The 23,823-nt window shown below is 32.7% G+C and overlaps 1 protein-coding gene across 2 annotated transcripts in view; it reads right to left on the bottom strand.

Moving 5' to 3' along the window:
• Positions 1-23,823, bottom strand: part of Dpp10 (dipeptidyl peptidase like 10) — a 636,241-nt gene that overhangs the window by 459,748 nt on the left and 152,670 nt on the right. For both annotated transcript variants that reach the window (XM_090342925.1, XM_090342926.1), the window contains exon 3: positions 11,775-11,870. In XM_090342925.1, the coding sequence (XP_090199051.1) occupies positions 11,775-11,870 (96 nt within the window). The remainder of the gene's footprint in view (positions 1-11,774; positions 11,871-23,823) is intronic.

Here is a 23,823-nt window from a genome sequence, read left to right as displayed (position 1 = left end):
CCAAATAATTTGAAATTTACAAATAAGCAAGCCCCAGCCCTTCTGTGATTTGCACTAGGACCTATTGGGGTAAAATACCCAGATACAGATACTTACAAATTAATGAATCCTCTAAAAGTCAATGTGTTATACACCAAAACTCTGTAAAATTAACAATGAAGGATTGGGTCTTCCAAGGTAATGAGATTTCTGTAAGGTAAATTTTCAGCCCCCTTTCTTAAATCTCAGGGTAATAATTTATTTTCTATTTCACTGAGTTTTAAATTCAGTTCTCTGTTTATCTTCTGGAGTTCTTGCCTAAATTGTTTAATGATGTTTTATGTTTTACTAATTTATTTAATGATTATGATATGATACATGCTTAGTGCCACATATCAAAATTAATTGTCTCTTCATGACATTTATTTTTCCTAATGTTTTCCATAAACCTTCCTGTGGTCAGTGAATCAGCTCACAGTGCCTGTGTGAGAAAATAGAACACTGAACACCTCCTTATAGCTCTGGGACAATGAAAAATCATCTATTTGCTATAATTCCATTTTGTAATTGAATGAATTACAGAATTATAAACATTAGGAAATAGAGATTAGAAATTCATAGCTACTATAAACCACAGAAACATGTATTTTTATTTTGGCATTCATAATGAGTTGATTAAAGTAGATGCTACAAGTTCACAGTTTTGCATTAATCCAGTACTCTATAGATTCATATTGTTTGAGTTGCCGTTGGAACAAGAGTGTAGAAGTAAATTTTCATGAACAGGAAATTGAATTAAATCTGTTGGATCTATAATTGAATGTGCCTTTATGAACTCACCTGGAATTAAACAACTTAAAATAGAACATTTGCATAGATTAAATGTTGTTATTGAAATGACTAATGAGAATACTGAAGGTATTAGTAATAAAGTCATGTTGTCGCCATCAAATTTTCCAGCTAACAACTTTTTTTAATGTACTAGATGCTTCATATTTTTTTAGTCAATATGAATTTGGTGGACGAAATATTTTACTCGTGTTTAGGTTAAGTGAAATGACTTCGAGGATATGGGAAAAATGGGTTTATCTTTGTGATTGTTGTTCTTAATGTACTATGCAAAGTTATTTCTTTTTTTTTTCTTTTTTTTTTTTTTTTTTTGCCAGTCCTGGCCTTGAGCTCAGGGCCTGAGCACTGTCCTTGGACTTTCTCAAGGTTAGAGCTCTACCACTTGAGCCTCAGCACCACTTCCAGCTCTTTTCTATGTATGTGGTACCAAGGAATCGAACCCGGGCCTTCGTGCATGCTAGGCAAGCACGTTAACAACTAGGCCAAACTCCCGGCCGCAAAGTTATTTCTTTTCTCTTTTTTTCCCCTTAATGTTAATCTCATGTGTTTACTGTATGTGACTTTGTTACCTGGTGTATTGTATATACCTTTGGTTATTTGAAATAGTGAAGGGAAGGGGGAAAACCAGTAATGCCTCTTTTATATTCTGAGTTGTTCTCCCTCTGTGTGCAACAAGACCAAGCTTTATTATTTCCATAAAGCTTATTCTCACTGTTCTTATCCCTTACATGTAACAAACAGGTATTTTGATTTCTAAAAAACAGTTGTAAAAACCAATACTCTTATAAATCCTCATTTCGCTGTTGTCTAACAGTTTAAGACATACTCATACAATAAATGATTGTTGTCCTTAATGTACTATGTTATCTCTCATCTCTTTTGCTGTCCATTGGTTATCTCATATTGTTACAGTATCTCACTTTGTTATCTGATATATTGGATTTATTTGTATTTGGTTATTTGAAATTGGATGGGGAAGGGGGGAAAACCAAAATGGGGGGGTGAAGGGGAGGGTAATAGGGATCAAGACATGTGAAAGGGTATCAATATATGTGAATTAATGCACCTTCTATCTGGCAAATATCATGTAACCATTTTATTAATTACAATAAATAAAAATAAAAAAAGACATACTTATTTCAACTACTTTCCACAATCTCTGGGTGGTATAATTATGCATTTATCGGGATTATTAATATATAGAAGACTCTAAGAAGTGAAAGGCAGAGACAGAAAATGATATGTGCGGATTTTTTCTTATGACACAGTAAAGAGAGAAAGATGGAGTATGCAGATGTGCTTTGGATATCAGAGCAAAGAAAATTAACCACACCTTACCAAAGCTTAGAGATTTTCAGAAACTTCTCATGGGTGCCTAATCTGTTCTTTTCATACCATATGATGACTAATTTCACTCATTTAAGCTATGTACTTGGGAAAAGGCACTGTGAAAGATTAGGAAATAAACAGCATGTTCTCAATAATTCATGGTGAAGGCACTGTAATAATTTATATATTTATTTTTATCTAGGAGAATTCCTGACTCTGCTCAATAAATGCAAGTTGAAAAAAAAAGAATAAATGCCAACACCTACACATCATAAATCAATAATTTTTCTAAGCCAACAAAGTTAAGACCAGCCAAAACTTCAGAATACCACAAGATGATGAGAACTTCATTTATTTTTACTATAAACCTTTTAAATGTCAACAGATTCTACCTAGAATACACATGGCTCTGTGCAGGCACATAGTTGAGACTGAATAAATGCCTTCTGGTGAACTCTAAATATATACTTCATCCCATGTAACTAAGCATTTTTCTTGTTTGTTTGAACATCAAAATATAATTTTTAAATCAATGAGTATGGGGCAATATGACATTTAGTAATCCCTAGAGTTTACTTTATAGGTCAAGGTCCTTATAAATACATTAATTATAGTATGATTATTCCATAGATACTTTTTTCATAAACTTTTTATTTTTTGGAAAGGTTTACATGAGATTTTAGGGTAATTTATTTTCATTCCTCCCTCTTGGTGTATTGTGTATATATTACTATTTTAAGACAAATAAGAATTTTATAAACATTTTCTTAAACTGTATTTGCATTTCAAACAAAGGTTTGTCTATCTGAAGTTAGTATAATCAAATACCAAAGTGTGAGATTTTATTATAGATATTTCTATTTTATTTCTGAGTTTTGAAACAGATAATTATGGATGTAATACAGCAATAAAGAAGACGTTTTTGGTCATTTGAGAGTTCTGAATTACCCTCAATGATACTCTTTGTCAGAAGTTATTTTTGTCAGGTGATTACACTCTAGTCATGTGTTTTATTAACAAACTTTGGCATTCAATACTCCAAGAAGGTAGGTCAGCCTCATAGAATGAATTACATGCATAACCCAATTTTTCTGTTTTCTTAGCTGTGAATCAAGAATCAGTGATGTCATATTCTAGTAGGCCTCCAGGTATTATGTTTTTGCAAGAATAATACGCCTAATGAAAAACAGAGAACTTTGAGAATCAATCACTTGGGAGACAAGCGAATGAAACTACTCTTAGAGGAAACCACACCAATTTGAACTCTCAGACCTCTGCTCTGCCCTGAGAAAACTCTCATTCTCCCAGGAACCGTAAGAACCTCTAGTTCTCATATCTGCCTCTCCTGTAAGCATCTGGAATACAAGGGAGATGCTGTTTTACATTAAAGTAAAAGGTGATTCTTTGTTATGACTACTATAGACAAGCTCATATTTCTACTTACCTCCTCTACATCCTTTAAAAGTCCATTTCCCTGGCTACCACAAACCTTTTCTTGTACTTCTTTCCCTTTTTCCCACCTTAATTTTTAAGAAATAATCTCATAAATAAATAAATATTTTATTGATTGTATTTATATTTTCATTAGAAATTAATAACACATTTCTTAGAAAAGTAACAGGATACTTTCTGAAAATTGAAGAAATATGGACAATTTATATGAATTATAAACAAAAATCACAACCATTTTATCAAAAATGTATTATTTAAGCAATATGTGTTTTGGTGCCAAACATATACAGTTGTATATATGTATATGATACACCTGTGAATATACTTTGCATACTATTCTGCTTTCAAACATTTTCACATATCATTTCATTCAAAGTAGGCTGAAATATATTTTTCAGTACACCTACTTTAATGGATTGCTGATGCATATTACATAGACAGTATTAACTGAAAGTTTTTCAGGTGTATAAAACTAAGATAAAAATAAGGTAATTTTAATTTATTACTATCAGAAGGCTAGTGAGAGAATAATAACTTCAGCAATCAAAACAAATTGGCAAAAAATATTAGGAATTTAAATTGTGTCAAACAGCAATGAGTTATTTTGATTTGATTACTTCCCAAGTTACTATATTATTGATAAGCCAAAGTTATATTATTTATACTATTTTAAATAATGAATTTTTTTCATTAAGATTAACTATTACTTGATTTTCATTAGTTAACATTATATTCTTTATTGCCTCTTTAACATCTTACATACTTTACATATTTTACCTTTTAACCTTATTTTACATTCTTTGCTCACTGTCAATTGTGCTTCAAGCTATGCTACTATTATTCCTACTGCGAAGAAAGAAACCAAGTATCAGAAGTTTGTAAGAATAACTTCTCCTGAATGGAAAGACTTAGAAAAAATTATATTAAGTGAAGTAAGCCAGACTCAAAGGAACATAGGCTCAATGGTTTCCCTCATTTGTCATAATCAGTAGAAACCTTGGGCTCTCCTAGCAGAGATTTACAATAGGACAAAACCTAGATACATAAGGCCATATAGAATGACTCTAAATGAAAGGACATCCAGGATATAGAAACAAAAACCATATAATGAGTGATTGTTGTCCTTAATGTACTATGTTATCTCTCATTTCTTTTGTTGTCCCTTGGTTATCTCATATTGTTACAGTATTTCACCTTGTTATCTGATATATTATATATATGCGTATTTGGTTATTTGAAGTTGGGTAGGGAAGGGAGGAAAACAAGATGAGGGGCCGGGGAGGGGAAAGGGAAATGGGGACCAAGACACGAGAAAAGGTATCAATGTATGTGAAGTAATGCACCATCTATCTGGCAAATATAATGTAACCCTTCTAATAATTACAATAAAAACATATAAAAAAAGGAAGAAAATGAAAACTCAAATCACATGCATACACAGTATTTTGAGTTCAAAATGCAATAGTGACACTGGCCAGAATTTTCAACCTAGCTTAGAACTCAATGGATGGCCTAACTAAAATACATTTGGCAAAGTCAACAGGCTTGTGGTTGTGACTTTCTTCAATACATAGATTAAGTGTGGCAACAGTTCCCAGTTCAGGAATACAAAGGTAATCTCCTTTGAAATCATCAATTCTTCCACTGTAGTGAAATGATTATTCCTATACAATATTATTCATCTAGACTTCCTATGCTGAATTGACATGGAAGGAGTTGGATCTGCTTAGAAAAGTATCTTCTGAAATTCATGGAAAACTTTACCATGGTTAACAGTGGCAGGTAGAAGTGACAAATGGTACTAAACTTTTCTTTAAAAAAATGTTTAAAGGAAAATAGGCTCAATGGTTTCCCTCATTTGTCATAATCAATAGAAACCTTGGGCTCTCTTAGCAGAGATTTACAATAGAACAAAACCTAGATACATAAGGCCATATAGTATTATGTTAAATGAAAGGACCTCCAGGATATAGGACCAAAAGCCATATAATGAGTGATTGTTGTCCTTAATGTACTATGTTATGTCTCATCTCTTTTGCTGTCCCTTGGTTAGCTCATATTGTTACAGTATTTCACATTGTTATCTGATATATTGTATGTATGCTTATTTGGTTATTTGAAATTGGATATGGAAAAGGGGAAAACAAGATGAAGGGAAATGGGGACCAAGACATGAGAAAGGTTATTAATGTTTATGAAGTAATGAATCTACTATCTGGTGAATATAATGTAACACTTCTATTAATTACAATAAAAATATATGAAAAAAAAGAATAACTTCTCCTTGACTGTCTTAATTTAATGAATTCTCTATTTTTATGTTATATTGCTGTAGATTGTTTTAAGAGGGAAAGAATTAAATATCCTTATAATATTATGCAATTATATAATTTTCATTATTTGATGACCTATTTGTCAATTGTAATTTAGATGTACTTAAAATATAGAATCTATTTTTGATTAAAAATATTTAACTTGTCTTTAAAGGTTATATTTTAGAATTGTATGAATTTGGAGATGATGGTTACAGTATCATTTATTCATTTGGCAAAAATTTAAACTTAACAATGAGAGATTGTTGAAATGGTTTTTTAAATCAATTTAAATTACAATATTAAGCAGTTTAAATATTTATTTCATTTTTTATTTTATTTTTAATTTTTAAATTTTTTATTAAAGAATTTATTAACGTTGATTTTTTAAAGAATTTATTAACGTTGATTTTTACATCATATTTTAAATGACAAGTTTAACAAACAAGTGTTCAATGAGGGAATCTCTATTTACCATCACTGGGACTTAGTATTTAGAACTTAATTAAAATTAGGCTAAGGGTTTGTATGTCATAGAAACATATTAATTTATGAAATAAATCATTATGTCTATAGAGTCATAGGTTTTTATATCTATATAGTTATGTTTATATTTCCATTACCATGTCGATAGCATTGGGTATGCAGATATCGAGTCCTCGCTCTTGTACTCTTTGGATTTAATAGCCACATATTAAGAATACCATGCACCTTTTGTTCCTTAGGTCCTGACTTGTCTCACTCAACATGATTCGCTCTATTTATTTCATTTTTGGTAATATTTGACAATCGGAATTTAATATGATCTAATCATCATTTTCTCACCTTTAATTTAGAAAACTAACATTGTTTTCCAAAATAGCAATCATATTAACTGTTATTCAAACTATTTAAAATATTTATTGTGATATTTTTAAATGATACATATTTTGAAATGTAATTTTAGGGTCTTGAAAGAAGAAATTTGAATTCAGGGTAGGAAATATCAATCTATGATTTCATTATTATAGATATATATTGTATTAATTTTTCAGAACTTACTGCATCAAATTGTTAATAAAAATGAATGGAATCAAACAGAAAATAAAACTCATTCACAATTGTCTTTTCTTACACTACCAAGATAGACATTTCTACCATAAGAGAATCACAATGCCGTTTGGAGAAGGTGAGCTTCCAGGAGCTAGCAGAAATAGAGCCACTGGTGTTCCCTGAGATCAGGTTTCCTGCAGGAAAAAAATCTGGACTGTCAGAGAGAAGTATCCCTAGAGACAGAGAGAACTGCACAAGAGCAAAATAAGAATGGCAAAAGAACAGAGACAGGCATGCTCTGGAAATTTGGGGGCATATCAAATAGCTTCTATGATGGAAGCATCAGGTGTAGAAGAAAAGGACAGAGGTTGAGGCCTGCTCAGTGAGTCTTCAAATCCAAAGGGAGGAATTAGCAATGGAATCAAATGATAAAACCATTCTCCTAATGGATTTTGAGGAGCTCATTTATTAGCTGTGCCCTAAAAATGTTGTGTTAGACTGCTAGAGAATTAGAGGCCATGCAACTAACAGGAGGTGACATCATCTCTCTTTTATTTTAATTGTAAGCATCACAAAAATACATTTATTAAAGAATGTTGAGGTAAAAAATGATGCAAGATGAAAAAATAATCTGGAGGCTATCACTATACCATAATACAATGCAAACTATAGATCACTTCTACTGCTTTGAAATCACTAGCTTTTTAAATTTTTTGATCTTGATCATGTCAAATATGCAAATATGTATTTGTACTTTATTTTTGATGACAACATGTTACTATTATATTGGAAAGATATTCCATAGATTTGTTTTTTTTTATTTTTTTCATATATTTTTTACTGTAATTAATAGAAGGATTACATGATATTTGCCAGATAGATGGTGCATTAACTCCAATACATTGATACCCTTTCACATGTCTTGGTCCCCACCCCCACCCCTCATCTTGTTTTCCCCCATTTCCTATCCAATTTCAAATAACCAAATACATATATATACAGATATATAAGGTAACAAAGTGAGATACTGCAACAATATGAGATAACCAAGGGACAGCAAAAGAGGTGAGAGATAACATAGTACCTTAACAACAGCAATCATTCATTATTGAAGTAAGCCAGACTCAAAGGAACTTAGGCTCAATGGTTTCCCTTACTTGTCATAATCAGTAGAAACCTTGGACTCTCCTATCAGAGATTTGCAATAGAGCCAAACCTTGATACAAAAGGACATATAGTAGGAAGCTAAATGAAAGGATCTCTAGGATATAGAAACATAAGCCATATTCCATATATTTGTATTTGGTTATTTGAAATTGGATCGGGAAGGGTGGAAAACAAGATGAGGGGTGGGGGTGGAGGGGAGGGAAATGGGGACCAAGACATGAGAAAGGGTATCAATGTTTGTGAATTAATGCACCTTCTATCTAGCGAATATAATGTAACCATTCTATTAATTACAATAAAATATATGAAAACAAAAAAAGAATATTCTAGTTACACTGCAGCATCACCCCCACCCCCATTTTCCTTTCTCAAGATGAAATTTACTAAAACTTATTAAGAAATTTTTGTTTTGTTTTGTTTTTGTCAGTCATGAGGCTTAGATTGTGGGCTTTGGTACTGTCCCTGAGCTCTTCAGCTCAAGGCTACTGCCCTACCCTTGAGCCAAGGAGAGACTTTTGGTTTTCTAGTGGTTAATTGGAGATAAGAATCTGACAGTATTTGGTGCTGGGCAGGCTTTGAACAGTGATCCTTAGATCTCAGCCTTCTGATTAGCTAGGAGTTTAGGTGTGAGCCATTGTGCCTGGCTGGAATTTATGTTTAAAAAATGATTGACTCCAAATACATTATTTTGATATTGTGTAAAATGCAAAAGTAGAATCTGCAACCTAGATACTAAAATATGGTTTAATGTTGCATGCCATTTACTTCATTCCTTTGGATAGTTAGTATATATGTGCCAGCTACAGACAGAAATAAAGGCTTATTTCAATATGTAGCCCAAGCTAAACTGAGGAAGACAAAGTCCCTGAGTTTTCCCTCGTTTTTCAAAGTCAAGGAGAACACATTTCCTATAATCTACCGAAAAATTACATGATTGTCCAGCATTTCAAATCTAATGATTGAAAAAAACTACCAACTTCAAAAAATGACAAATTCGCACTAAACATAGACCTCCCCTATGACTCAGCAATTCCACTACTTGGCATTTACCCAATCATCCAGAAACAAGGACATACTATACCCACTAGCACAACAATGTTCATTGCAGCACTATTTACCATAGCAAAGATATGGAACCAACCTAGATGTCCCTCAGTTGATGAGTGGATCAACAAGATGTGGTATTTGTACACAATGGAATTCTATGCTGCTGTCAGAAAGAATGACATCGCCCCATTTGTAAGGAAATGGAAAGACTTAGAAAAGATCATATTAAGTGAAGTAAGCCAGACTCAAAGGAACATAGGCTCAATGGTTTCCCTCATTTGTCATAATCAGCAGAAACCTTGGGCTCTCCTAGCAGAGATTTACAGTGGAACAAAACCTAGATACATAAGGCCATATAGTATGACTCTAAATGAGAGACCTCTAGGATATAGAAACATAAGCCATATAATGAATGATTGTTGTTCTTAAGGTACTATGTTATCTCTCATCTCTTTTGCTTTCCCTTGGTCATCTCATATTGTTACAGTATCTCACTTTTTTATTTGATATATTGGATATATTTGTATTTGGTTATTTGAAATTGGATAGGGAAGGGGGGAAAACAAGATGAGGGCTGGGGGTGGGGAGGGGAGGGAAATGGGGACCAAGACATGTGAAAGGGTGTCAATCTATGTGAATTAATGCACCTTCTATCTGGCAAATATCATGTAACCTTCTATTAATTATAATAAAAATATATGAAAAAAATGACTAATTCCATTTTAATTAACTGCCTTAATGAAAATATTTGCTTCTTTAGCTCCTTGATTTCCATTTCAGTGGTTAGCTCAGTAGTGTTACAAATTGGACATTTGTTGGAGTTTGTCAGGTTTTTGTTTGTGGATTCTATGAATTGGTCCATTTTTCTTTGCAAATCCTTTATTGTGGCCTCCTTTATGGCTTCCTCTCGTTCACGTATCACCTTGATTATGGCTTCATCTTGTTTAGATATGGCTTCTTCACATATCTCTGTATGTTTTCAAAATTTTCATTAATCATGTTTACCAATTGCATTTGTGTAGTATTTAGAGGACTCTCCTCTAGTTTTGCCATTGACTGCTCCATTGCCTGTTTGTACTGGGTGGGAGATGCTATTACATGATTTGTTATTTTTCTTGAGTTTCTTGTTCTATGCATTTGAAAATGGAAGCAAGATTAATACTGCAAAAGATTACAATTTTTAGGATATGTCAACCACTTTAGCTGGCCAGACAATAGATGTTCACAATTTTAGATAGCTATTATCACACTCTCTCTTTTTGAAATCTAATAACAACAGATGCTGGAGGGGATGTGGCCAGCAGGGATCTCTACTACACTGTTGGTGGGAATGCAAAATCGTTCAACCACTATGGAAAGCAGTATGGCAGTTCCTCAAAAGAATAAACATAGAGCTCCCCTATGACACAGCAATTCCACTACTAGACATTTACCCAATTGTCCAGAAACAAGGACATACTAAATCCACTAGCACAACGATCTTCACTGCAGCACTATTTACCATAGCAAAGATATGGAACCAACCCAGATGCCCCTCAGTTGATGAGTGGATCAACAAGATGTGTTATTTATACACAATGGAATTCTATGCTGCTGTCAGAAAGAATGACATCGCCCCATTTGTTAGGATATGGAAAGACTTCGAAAAAATCATATTAAGTGAAGTAAGCCAGACTCAAAGAACATAGGCTCAATGGTTTCCCTCATTTGTCATAACCAGTAGAAACCTTGGGCTCTCTTAGCACAGATTTACAATAGAACGAAACCTAGATACATAAGGCCATATAGAATGAGGCTAAATGAAAGGACATCCAGGATATAGAAACAAAAGCCATATAACAAGTGATTGTTTTCCTTTATGTAGTATTTTATCTCTCATCTCTTTTTCTGTCCTTTGGTTATCTCATTGTTACAGTATTTCACCTTGTTAGCTGATATATTGTATATAGGAGTATTTGGTTATTTGAAGCCGGATAGGGAAGGGAGGAAAACAATATGAGGGGTGGGTGTATGGGAAAGGGAAATGGGGACCAAGACATGTGAAAGGCTATCAATGTATGTGAAGTAATGCACCTTCTATCAATGTAACATATAATGTAATCCTTCCATCAATTACAATAAAATTATATAAAAAAGTAAAATATTCAAAACTTGAAACCTTGACATAAAATGTTTTCTAGAAAATCTCTCAGAATCAGTTCACTCAATATTTCTTCTTCTTAATTTCTGTAACAACAATCTGAGGTCCACAAAGTGACTACATAACCTAATTTACTTTTCCCAAGTTTGTCTTCAAAATTGATTTAAAGAAAGCAGGAGTGGTTTTTCTAGGACCGGAAAAATCACAAAGAACAGTACATACATCCAGTATAAGGGATATTTATACCGAAACATCGCTCCAAAAATGATTATTGATTTTTTTTTCTCATGTGATTTCAAGTTCTAATGACAGATACACAGGAGTACAGGTGACAGACACGCAGGCAGAGAAAGACAGACAGGAAAAATGGTATGTGGGATTGCAGGAGAGAAAAAGGAACACAATATAGCATCTATGATAAATATTGTAATTCCACAGTAATCAAAATGAAGAAGTTCTACACATACCATTGATCCATCGAGCTTCAGGATTATGAAGGACAAATTCCTTTCTGAAAAGATCTTCCAAAGACAATCTGGTTTCTGATGAATTTGTGAGTTCATCTAAAAGGAAAGTAATCTTGGGTCAGAAATCTTTTCAAAAGTGAATGAAATATGAGATTTGAATCTTTGGAGTGTCTTCCTTTAAAATATATATTAACAACATATTACATTAAAATGATTGTTTTGACTTTTATTATAATTAAAGTTTGTCTCTTGAGCTTCAGCGGTGTTATTTATTCAAATAGGATCGCCTACTAGAACCAAAACTGACCTGTAACTTGACCTTCACCTGCCTCAGCCTTGTGGATATTTGGATAACAGAAGTTCTACCATACCTAGCCTCATAAATGATTTTAAGTAAATTATTTCAAATACTAAACTTCCTTGATCCGGCACCAGTTTAAAAGATCAGTCCTAAACCGCACCATGATATATACATACTATGAAGGCAGTATATGTTCTTCCATGTACTTTCCAAAAGGTATAATCTAACCATAATTTAGCCACTCACTTTGGAATAAAATTAATTAATTTAGCCTCACTTTGATATATTCTTTTTAGTGAAAACTAGAGATTCACTGTAAAAAATCAACCATGAGTGAGTTGAGGAACTCGAAAGTGTATAAAATGTAAATCTCCCAAATCAAAAGAAAACACCCAAGAAAGAATGAAATACCAAGTCCCACCAAATAATTACCACCCAGCAAATGCTCAGTGGACTTAAGACTTAAATGTAAACACAAATGATAAACTGCTACCATTTTAATGAAAAGAACTTTTCATTAGGCATTCTAGAAATGACAAAAAGAACCTAATTTGAGTACCCAAATCAGGTAACAAAAATATCCTTTCAGAAACAAGGAGTTGCAGCCAGCACCATTTTATTTTCAATATAAGATAATATCATTGTTTATTTTCTGTATACAGGTTTATTCGTGTCCTTTTACCTAGGAATATCATTGTGACTGAAAATGAAATTTCAAAGATATATATTAACCTCATTAGATTTCACTTTTAAAAGTTCAGCATTTACTATAGAAAGATCTTTGATTTTTTTTTTTTGTCCTAGCTGAAAATCTAAGGTAGAGAGTCAATAATTTTAAATGCAAGTATCTCTCACATGAATCAGTTATGTATTAAATCAACAAAATAACTGCTAAGAAATAATTGAAAGCATATGTTTTTTATGATCTATCATTATCATAAGATATTGTGAATGTACATTTTTTTGCGAACAAAGAAAAAACCTATTGTCAGGCAGCCAACATTTCTCTGACAATATGACAGATGCAAACACAAAGATTTTTAATTCATTCAGAAGATATAAAACCAATGACTGAAACACTTGTAAGGAGACATCTATGGCCTAATGAGAGTGGTTTACTTTCATGTAGCAAAACATATGATAGATGTAGGAATAAGAATGTAGAGTGCAGATGCCGAAAGAGGGGAAGAGAACCAGATTACTTAAGGAAACAAAAGAGCTCACTAAAAAACAAGACAACCCCTCTAAATCTTTGCAAGCAATAATGCAAAATGATAACATTCATTTTGGAAGACAACTGGAAATTTCTTATCAAACTAATCATACTTTTTCCATCTGATGTAAGAATGACACACCTGAGTTTTTGTCCAAAAAAGATAAAACATACTCATCCACAAACAGATTTACACCAAAGTTTATGCCAGCTTTATTCCTAAGAACAAAAAAATTTAAAAAGTAGTAAACATATCCATCAAAGAAGGGACAGATAAATGAAACAATATATCCAAACAATTGATTATAAGTGTACTGATAAATATGTTAACCATAATTCGTAGGCTTGAAAACACAGAAGAAATTAGGAGTGACAGAAGAAAGAAATATGCTTTACAGAAAAACTTGTAGTTTGAAAAATCGATGAACTCCTTATTTCTACAATTCACTTTTCATCCTGTGAATATGGAAGTTAATCAAAGAAACTAATTTTCATATTAAAATATATTAATCTATACGATAATGAGATTTTATATAAATTTCACAACCTTATATTATGCTAAAGTGTAGAAATATGCCATCATTTTTATCAAATCCAAGTCTTCCAATGGTTACATTTTAATAATCTCTATTTGACATAAAATTATTTGTTTAATCCAATAAATTTATATAGGTAAACTTGGGAAGTGAGATTTTCTTTATTTCAATAAGATATTATACTTCAGTTATTTAATTGACTTTTTCTCTTTTTATTCTGTGGATTACTGTGGATCAAACTGGGACCTTGTGTATCTGTCGCAAGTCCTGTACTACTGAGCTAAAAACGAAGTCTCATGTTTTTTTTTAATTGAAAGATTTTATTAATATTGATTTTTGCATTATATTTCAAATGTCATGTTTAATAATATTCAGGAAGGGAATCTATATGCAATCTTTGGCACATAAATTTTAGAACATAATTAAAATTAAGCTGAGAGTTTGTATGTCATAGGTACATATTGATCTATATAATACAACATTATGTTATATTTTATAGAGTATATATATCCCATCTTAGATTTTATGTCTCTGTAGCTATCTTTATATCTCCAAGCCCATGTCAATAACCTTGGGTACCCTAATATTGAGTCATCGCTCTTGTACTATTTGGATGTAATATTCACATATCAAGGAAACCAAAGGTCATGTTGTTTTTTTAATGAGACCATATGTCTCTGTGTAGCCCAGGATATTCTGAGAAGTACAATGTACCTGTTCAGACTCCTTGGGGCTGGGATAACAGATACAGCCACCAGATCAACTCATAATTAAACAAATTATCTTTCTCCACTATATTGAAGTATATAGTCCTTGCATAAAATTTTGTATTTCTAATTTGAATTTCTTTAAATAAACTTAAAAATTCACATGATACATAGCCTTATATTCAAACAGTTATTCCAACTGTATTTTAGAAAATCATATTTCACCCTCAAAAATCAACTGTTTTCCAATATGGCCAATAATGAGAGGAATGAGGCAACAATAAGGAAAGCAACCCCTTTTGCAATAGCCTCAAAGAAAATAAAGTACCTAGGAATTAAAGGAATGTAAAGGAACTTTTTGATAAAAACCTTAAAACCCTGAAAAAGGAAATTAAAGCAGAACTAAGGAAATGGAAAAACCTCCCACGATCCTGGATTGGAAGAATTGAAAATGGCAATCTTGCCAAGGGCTCTCTATAAATTTAGCACAATACCCATCAGTATCCCAATGTCATTCTTTAAAGAAATAGAAGAGGCAATCCAAAATTTCATATGGAGTAATAAAAGACCCCATAGAGCAAAAACAATTTTTAGCAGAGCAGGAGGAACTGCATCACCAAACTTTAGACTCTATTAAAGAGCTATAGTGATCAAAACAGCTTGGTACTGCTGCTGTCAGAACAACATTGCCCCATTTGTAAAGAAATGGAAAGACTTAGAAAAAAAATCACATTAAGTGAAGTAAGCCAGACTCAAAGGAACATACGCTCCATAGGTTCCCTCATTTGTCATAATCAATAGAAACCTTGTGCTCTTCTAGCAGAGATTTACAATAGAGCACAATCTAGATACATAAGGCCCTATAGGATGAGGCTAAATGAAAGAACCTCCAGGCTACAGAAACAAAAGCCATATAATGAGTGATTGTTGTCCTTAATGTACTATGTTATTTCTCATCTCTTTTGCTGTCCTTTGGTTATCTCATATTGTTACAGTATTTCACCTTGTTATCTGATATATTGTATATATGTGTATTTAGTTATTTGGGAAAGAAGGGGAAACAAGATGAGGGGTAGGGGTGCGGGGAGGGAAATGAGGACCAAGACATGAGAAAAGTTATCAATGTTGGTGAAGTAATGCGTCTTCTATCTGGTGAATATAATGCAACCCTTCTATTCATTACAATAAAAATATATGAAAAAAAAAGAGATAGGGTCTCACTAATTTTTGTTTGGTTAGCCTTGAAGTGCTATCATAGTATCTCTGTCTCCTGAGCAGATTAAATTACCAGCCTTTCTATTTAGCTACAAAATAACAGGAAGAAGGATGTATGATTATCCTTCAGTATACATTAGGATACCAAAGCAAATGTGATGTGGTTATAATATTTTAGAAAGATTATCTTTTATCAGGGACTAGACATAGGTTTCATTACTTCTTTCTCTAAGGATGAATTAGAAAAGAACTTTACATAATTTAGAATGATTTACCATCTAATACCATTTGTCTTTTAAGCTACCTCATCTCTGTTCAGTGTGAATGACTGGGATGAATAAATGCTCTCAGAGATTCTCTATTTCCAAGCAAACCTGGGGGGATGATACACTGAAAACATTATTGAAACATGTAATAGTAATCAGATAGTATCACTATTAGCCTAGGAAGCTCCCCCAGGTCTGATTCTGTCATAAGTTACATTACTCAGAATTTAGGTCGTAGTGTGAATTGTAAATTTTTGTTCTGGAGATATAATAGAGAGGTTCTTGAAGCCTGAATTCTTTAAGTAATAGTTTAATATGAAGCAATGAGTAGCAGACAAATATGGAGAATCAGGCTGGCCTATTGTAGGCAATTTGCTTGAGAAAGGCAGGCAACACTCTTCTACTTACATGGCAGGGAAAGTTTTCATTCTCACCACCATCACAGACCAACTGAAGCAGTAAGAGTAAGATGCTAAATTGATTGAGGGAGACATACACGCAGTGTTAGAATCCAATTGCGGGGGGAGGGTAATGGGGACCAAGACATGTGAAAGGGTATCAATGTATGTGAATTAATGTACCTTCTATCTGGTAAATATCATGTAACCCTTTTATTAATTACAATAAAAATATTTAAAAAAGAATCCAATTAGGGGAAGATTTCTTGAAGCTAAAAGGCAATCAAAACACTCTTAAAATATTACATGGTGTCTAGAGGTATGATTTGGGTGGGAGAATGCCTGCCTTATAAGTACAAGGCTCCAAGTTCAATTCCCAGTATCACACGTTAAGAAAAAATATTGTGTGTATTTTTATTTTTATAAAGATATAAGTGGGTACTGGGGGCTCAAGCACATAATCCAGCTACTCAGGAAGCTGAGATCTGAGGATAGCCATTCCAAGCCAGCCCAGGGACTACAGTCCAACAGTCCGACAGTATTAGCCTTAAGCTGAAGAGCTCAAAGACAGCCCAGAGTTCAAGGTGCATGACCAACCAAACCAACAACAACAACAACAACAACAAAAACCTATGGCTAAGACTTAAAAGTGAATGAGGAAAGAAGTGGTAGGGAGATGATTAGTTTAATGGGATAAATCTAAAGTCAAAGGTACATGGGCTCAAATTTCACTTCAGAGAATAACACATTGTGTGGTCTAGGTCAACTTTAGTGAATCCCAGTTGGTAGTGGAATTAGGGTGTGGATACCTAGTAGGCTTGGGGGATTTGATAATTGGAAGAGAGAGCATTGATTAGAGGCAAAAGAGATTAGGAATCTCTCTCTCTCTCTCTGTCTCTCTCTCTCTCTATATATATAATATATATCATATTAATGTATTCTAGGAATGAAACATATGAGGATGGCAAGGATAATGTCTGTTCTTTAAAGAGAGTTTAAGAAATGAATGACAAGAGATAAAAAAGTAAAGAAAAACACAAAGTAATAAAGTATGTATTTTAAATTTTTAGTACTCAATAAAACAACATAGCCTCAATCACAAGTATTTTTCCCTCTAATTCTTTTAAGGTACAAATTTAATTGCAGAAAATTAAATAAACTGATGTTTTGATTCTGAAAGAGTTTTGAAATAAAAACTCATAACTAAAACATAAATGAAAATTTCAAATATTTAATAGAAAAACTATAATTTTAGATCATGAGTATACAACTACATTGAATAACAATATGCCATGTAATTTTTTTCATCTTAAATAAAATTGGCATATTAATATGTAGCCTGTTCACCTTTTTTTTAGACATGTGGGATTTTTGGAAATAGTATTAATGATATTAACAGAACTGTTAAAGGTAATCATGTTGAATAGTAAACAATAAATTATTCATGAGTATGTAAAAATAGAAGGGAAAAACAGAAAGAAGTATTACTGTCACCAATTCCATTCAACTTTAATTTTTGGCACTTGAGCCAATGAAATAGAGCACTAAAATGAAAACGCTGCTTTTGAGCAGGGGAAGTCAAAGGAATAATAGATGAATCCATATGAAATAAATAAGCACCTTCATATTAAAGCTTAAGCCTATCTGAAACATAAAAAGAAATGATTAAAAATGGAGGAAAGAATTTCACATAATATAACACACGTATGACCTTTATGGAAAATAATGTAAAAGAAAATATTCAATCCAGGAAGATGAGAAGCATTATACCTGATATCAAACATAGGATAAAAAAGGAAAAAGTATAGTAAACTGGACATCATAATATATTTTCTTCATAAAAGTCTCCTTAAGAGGTTGAAAGACAAATTACAAAAGAAAGCTATACAACATAAAAAAGTTACATGATTAAAAAAAGCTTGAAATATACATATCTGGAAAATGTATTTCTAGGTATCTGTCACTAGGTTAGATAAATCTTCAAAGTCGCTAAATTCTGAAACCATAAAATCAAATTAGAAAATGTGGGAGCCGGGAGTTTGACCTAGTAATGGAGTGCTTGCCTAGTGTGCACGAAGCCGGTACCACATACACAGAAAAAAAAAAAAAACGAAAGAAATAGAAAAAGTGGGAATAATAGGAAGAGAATATATAGATTAGAAGTCAACCTATGGGTTGGGAGTTTGGCCTAGTGGTAAATTGCTTGCCTAGCATGCATGAAGATCCAGGTTTGATTCTTCAGTACCACATATATAGAAAAAAAAAACAGAAATGATGATGTGGCCCAAGCCCCTGAACTGACCAAAAAAACAAAAACAAAAACAAACAAATAAAATCCAAAAAGAAAGAAAAATAAATAAATATAAAGTAAAGGTGAACCCATTACATTGTTGGTTATTAGAGAAACATAAAACTACAATGGTTCTTTATCTGACTTAGTAACTCTGAACATCAACTTTATAATAAAAGAATTTTTTTAAGACTGGAATGTGATATCCCTACTTGTTTACTCACTGAAATTAAAGACGAAAGTGACAAATACTGTCAAGGACACAAGGAAACCTAATCATTCATAATTGCTTATGAAATTATAGAATGATACAATTATTTCATCAAGAGGAATATTTAAATAAAATAAAATATATGCTTATCATTTGATTCAGTGACAAGTTTGGATATTTAACCCCGAAAAAGAAAATGTTACATTCACATAAAAGGTTTGAAACAAACATGTATAATAACATAATGCATAATTGCTCAAAACTAAGGAAAACAACAGCATAACTGCTCTCACATTCTACAGAATTTGTTTCTCTCATCTCTGGAATGTGATTCAGACATCAAAAGGAATAGATCACTGATACACTGAACAAACTAGATGACTCATAAGAGATTTAGAGCATCTGCGATGCCCTACCTGCCCCCATCATTCTGTTCTCCCTTATTCTGGTCCAGAAAGAACAGAAAAACTGGCCACAAGCTACCACAAGCATGAGGGGAGGTGGGGGAACAGAGGAGACAACAAACCCTTCTCTTTGTGTGGAACTTCTCAAGTATTTTGACACTGATGACAAGAGAGTTTACACAATGGTCTCTAATGTGTGTATAGTTGTGTAATAATGTATACATATACTCCAAAGTCTGAAAGTCTCATATACAATCCTGGCTATTGAAAAGAAAGTATTTGCTACCTGCAGAAAATGTTATATTTTGATCATAAATGACAACACAAAAAATATCACACAGCAATCTAAGCATTTGAAGAATGGGATCTTAGTCATTATTCGTTACATTGTTACAAAATGTGGAACTTAGTGAAATCATTCAGCTCTAGCAATTTAAATGCAGTGACCAAGCTAAAATTGAATAATTCAATTCCTGGCTGTTTCCTGCTTTAGTCTATCATTTAAGATCAGAGACTGCTTTTGGTATTTCTATGATTTCTTTCCCAAAAAATTCAATCTTGGTTTTAAATGGCCTTTTGAAATAAGTTGGCAGCGTAATCTTTGAAGAAAAAATATGTTCCTCGGTATTGAAGGGAAGAAAAAATAATTTATGACTTAGTTCTTGGTTTCTCTTTCCTGAAAATAATTGTATTACTTTTTATCTAGTTTATTCTTGATAACAGAGTTTCAGAAATATTTCCTTTCATTTAAAACATATTTGAAACAATTTCCTGTTAAAACAGTAACACAAAGGGAAATCTAATCAGTATATTCAAAATTCTCTACAAGAAGAATAAAGCCACTCCCTTTCTACTGAAACAATCTTCCCCTTTCAGTGGAGTCCCATTTAACAACCAATCCCATTTCCTGTGCTGTAATTTGAGTCTATATTTATTCTTTAGATCTAGCTTCATTTTCCACAGTTAGTGTCAGGACAGTTGAGGTGTGTAGTAAATTTTCATCATTTATGAAGTAGCTCACTGAAAAACGTAAAACTGCACTGCATTCCCTTATATACCTTATGAAAACATTAAAATGCACTTTTTGTCTGCACGATTCAGGATTAAACACACACACATACACACACACACACACACACACACACATTTTCTTCTTCCATATATCCTCTATGCTGTCATAAGAAAGTGAGGGGTATACAGTATTGCTCAATGGTTTCCCTCATTTGTCATAATCAGTAGAAGCCTTGGGCTCTGCTAGCAGAGATTTACAATAGAGAAAAATCAAGATACATAAGGCCTAGTACGCTAAATATATAGTACGACGCTAAATGAAAGGATCTCCAGGATATAGGACCAAAAGCCATATAATGAGTGATTGTTGTCCTTAATGTACTATGTTATCTCTCCTCTCTTTTGCTGTCCCTTGGTTGTCTCATGCTGTTACAGTATTTTACCTTGCTGTCTGATATATTGTATATATGCTTATTTGGTTATGTGAAATGGGATAGGGAAGGGTGGAAAACAAGATGAGGGTCGAGATTGGGAGAGGGAATTCGGGACCAAGACATGAGAAGGGGTATCAAAGTATGTGAAGTAATGCATCTTCTATCTGGTGAATATAATGTAATTAATTACAATAAAAATATATGGAAAAGAAAGCGAGGGGTGTTTCTATCATCTAACATCTATACCATTAACTCTATTTTTTCATTGCACTTATATTATTTTCTTTCATTGATGAACGATAAAGCAGCAGAATCAATATTGTCACGAGTTATGTTAAGTGAGGCCACTGTAAGACTCTATTTTTTTTTATTTCCTAATACATCATTTATAAATGGATAGGTCTTTCTAAATAAAAATTAATAAGTCAAAGTATTTACTGTAACAGTTAAAAGCATGAGATGACTGGTGCAACTATATAGATCTTGTTATTGTTATATGTTATTTTCTTACATCAGTGCAGATCAAATGTGGATCATTGGGCAAAATATTCCATTTACCTCAATGCACAGACATTATAATGATTAAAACTGAAATATATATACATATATTCAAGAATATTAAAATTAGTTTAATGTTTTTTTAATTCCAGAATTAAACAAATGTGCTTTCAACTAGTTTAGTTTTGAATTACCTAGTAGATAATGAACACATTAATAAAATATAAAATACATCTAGGAGCTACTTATTGAAAGATGTCTGTCAGACCTGAAAAGCCCAAAATATGAATAACAAAAATAACATATAAATCAGATTTTTCAGTGAAGGAAATTTCAAGTTGCTTGTCACTTTATTATTTTGGACCATAACTCATCCATCAAACAACAAAAAAATGTTTATCATACCATACCCCATATATCTCTGGAAAATAAAAATCATTTCTTTCATATTAGTTTTCATTGCTAACTTCTATTGTTTATAATCTTTCATGGTTACCATGGTTGTTTCTTAAAGAGGAGACATGATGACCCAGAAAGCAGCTTGCATATCTAAGATTCACCTCTGTTATATTTTACAGTTTCTTCCTGTTTTCATCAGGGATTCAGAGTGCTCATCAAATAAGGATCTCACTTTCAGGTTCTGAAGGATCATTATTACATTCAGTCTCAAAATTAGCATCCCTTGAATAAATAAGTCAAGAGCTTTAGGATTTACTCATATGTTTAATTAGTTAAATTATTCAATTATTCAAAATGCTAATCATCTCAAACCTCTTTCAGCGACCTTTTTGAATTAGCATCTCCTGAATTTGAGTGAAACCATCTAAATATGTGACATGTACGTGAATGAAACCTTTTTTCCACTTTGAGAATTAAAGGAAAATTAAATATATACACATTTACACACAAATACACACACATACACAGAATTATGTTCTTGATTTCATCCTTAAGCTCTGATGGAGTCATTTAAGTTTTTCTTTCATGTATGCTGCTTGCTGATACCATAAACAGGTTTCCATGTCAAGTACTACAACTATACAGCAAAAGTTTTCAGTGTTTGGTTTGTAAAATTCTGTGAGGGACCTATAAGTCAAAATTTCATTCATAGTAATACTCTGAGATTATATCCTTTGTTTCTTGGTTGCAATGTTCACTAGGGTACATAAAACAATGGTGGAAAAAAGTCTTCATGCCTTACCATGCATCATCATGACATAAAATTATTGCTACAAAGATCCAAGATAGCGAACTTGAGCAAGAAGCCCTTGCTAGATTTTCTAGAACCACAGAGTGAAATGGAACACAGCTTCACAGAGAGGTGGGTAACAGGCACCAGTCAGAGATTCTGATTATCAAAAATCAAGGGTAGAAAGGGCTTTTGAGTGCTAGCCCACAGTGGTTTGGGGACATGGCAAAAGGAGGGGCATGATAAAAGAAAAAGAAAATATTAATAGTAAAACTGGCTTAGAATAAGAGTCTAACAGAAAACTAGTCTGAAATTAGCTTATTGTGGAACTGCATAGCATGTAGACACTTCTTACATTTCTGCATTTTTGTCCTAGAATAGCCCTGTTGGAGGGTAGCTTAAACTAGCTCTTTAGAAAATACATGAAATGGAATTTAGGACAAAGATAAATTACAAAATCATACTTGGTTTTCATTAAGCATGGCTACTCAGAAGCCTAGTCATTTTAAGGGATCCTAGAATCAGCAGGCACATACATGCTCATGAAAACTAGAATGGAGTGTGATAACAATGAGTACACATGGGGCAGTAGAAAGCTTCAGAATTTTGGTACTCAGTCCCTCCTGTATGGAAATCATGGGAAGACATGGGTTTCTGACTTGCAATTGTCAGTGTCAGGCAGTCGAGGCAGTAGATTAAAATGTTACATTTCCATAAAATTTAATCCTAATAAGAATCTCGGTTCTGTGCTAACAGAAAAATCAAGGCTCCTATCAGAAACTATTTCCACTAGCAAGCACTATGTAATGAAAAGAAAAAAAAGGGTTAGGGTTAGGGTTAGTCTAAACAACCGAAAGAAGACACATAAAGAAGGGAAATTGGCAAAGATAGTGTCTTTCCACAAATGTTTTACATATATGTAAAACATAAAATATACACACAAATTTTATATTCTTTACATTACTGTCCTGTTAATTTTTCTCTTCCTATCCTAACATTCCTTTGGTGCTTTCAAAATATCTTTTTAAAAAGCTTAGCTTTTACTTTCCATTTGCATTCTTTTTTATTTCAATGTACACAGGGGATACATTTATATTTGCCAGATACTTCTCCCACATTGATATTCCTTCTTATGTTTTTGTCCCCATTTCCCTCTCCCCATCCCCTCCCCTCATTTTCCCCTCATTTTTCAAATAAACAAGTAAACATCCATATAATATACCAGGTAACAAAGTGGGATATAGTAACAATATGAGATTAACCAAAGGGCAACACAAGAGAAGGGAGAAAAACATAATGCAAAAAGATTAACATTCACTTGTAATTAAGCTCTTGTTTCCAAGGCCTGGTGGTCCATTAATTTGGCTTCATCCTAT

The sequence above is a fragment of the Megascapheus bottae genome, chromosome 12, assembly GCF_031878675.1.
Source record: "Megascapheus bottae isolate mThoBot1 chromosome 12, mThoBot2.hap1, whole genome shotgun sequence".
Classification (NCBI taxonomy): Eukaryota; Metazoa; Chordata; class Mammalia; order Rodentia; family Geomyidae; genus Megascapheus; species Megascapheus bottae.
Note: the sequence above shows the minus strand (reverse complement) of the source record. Positions and strands in the feature narration are given on the sequence as shown.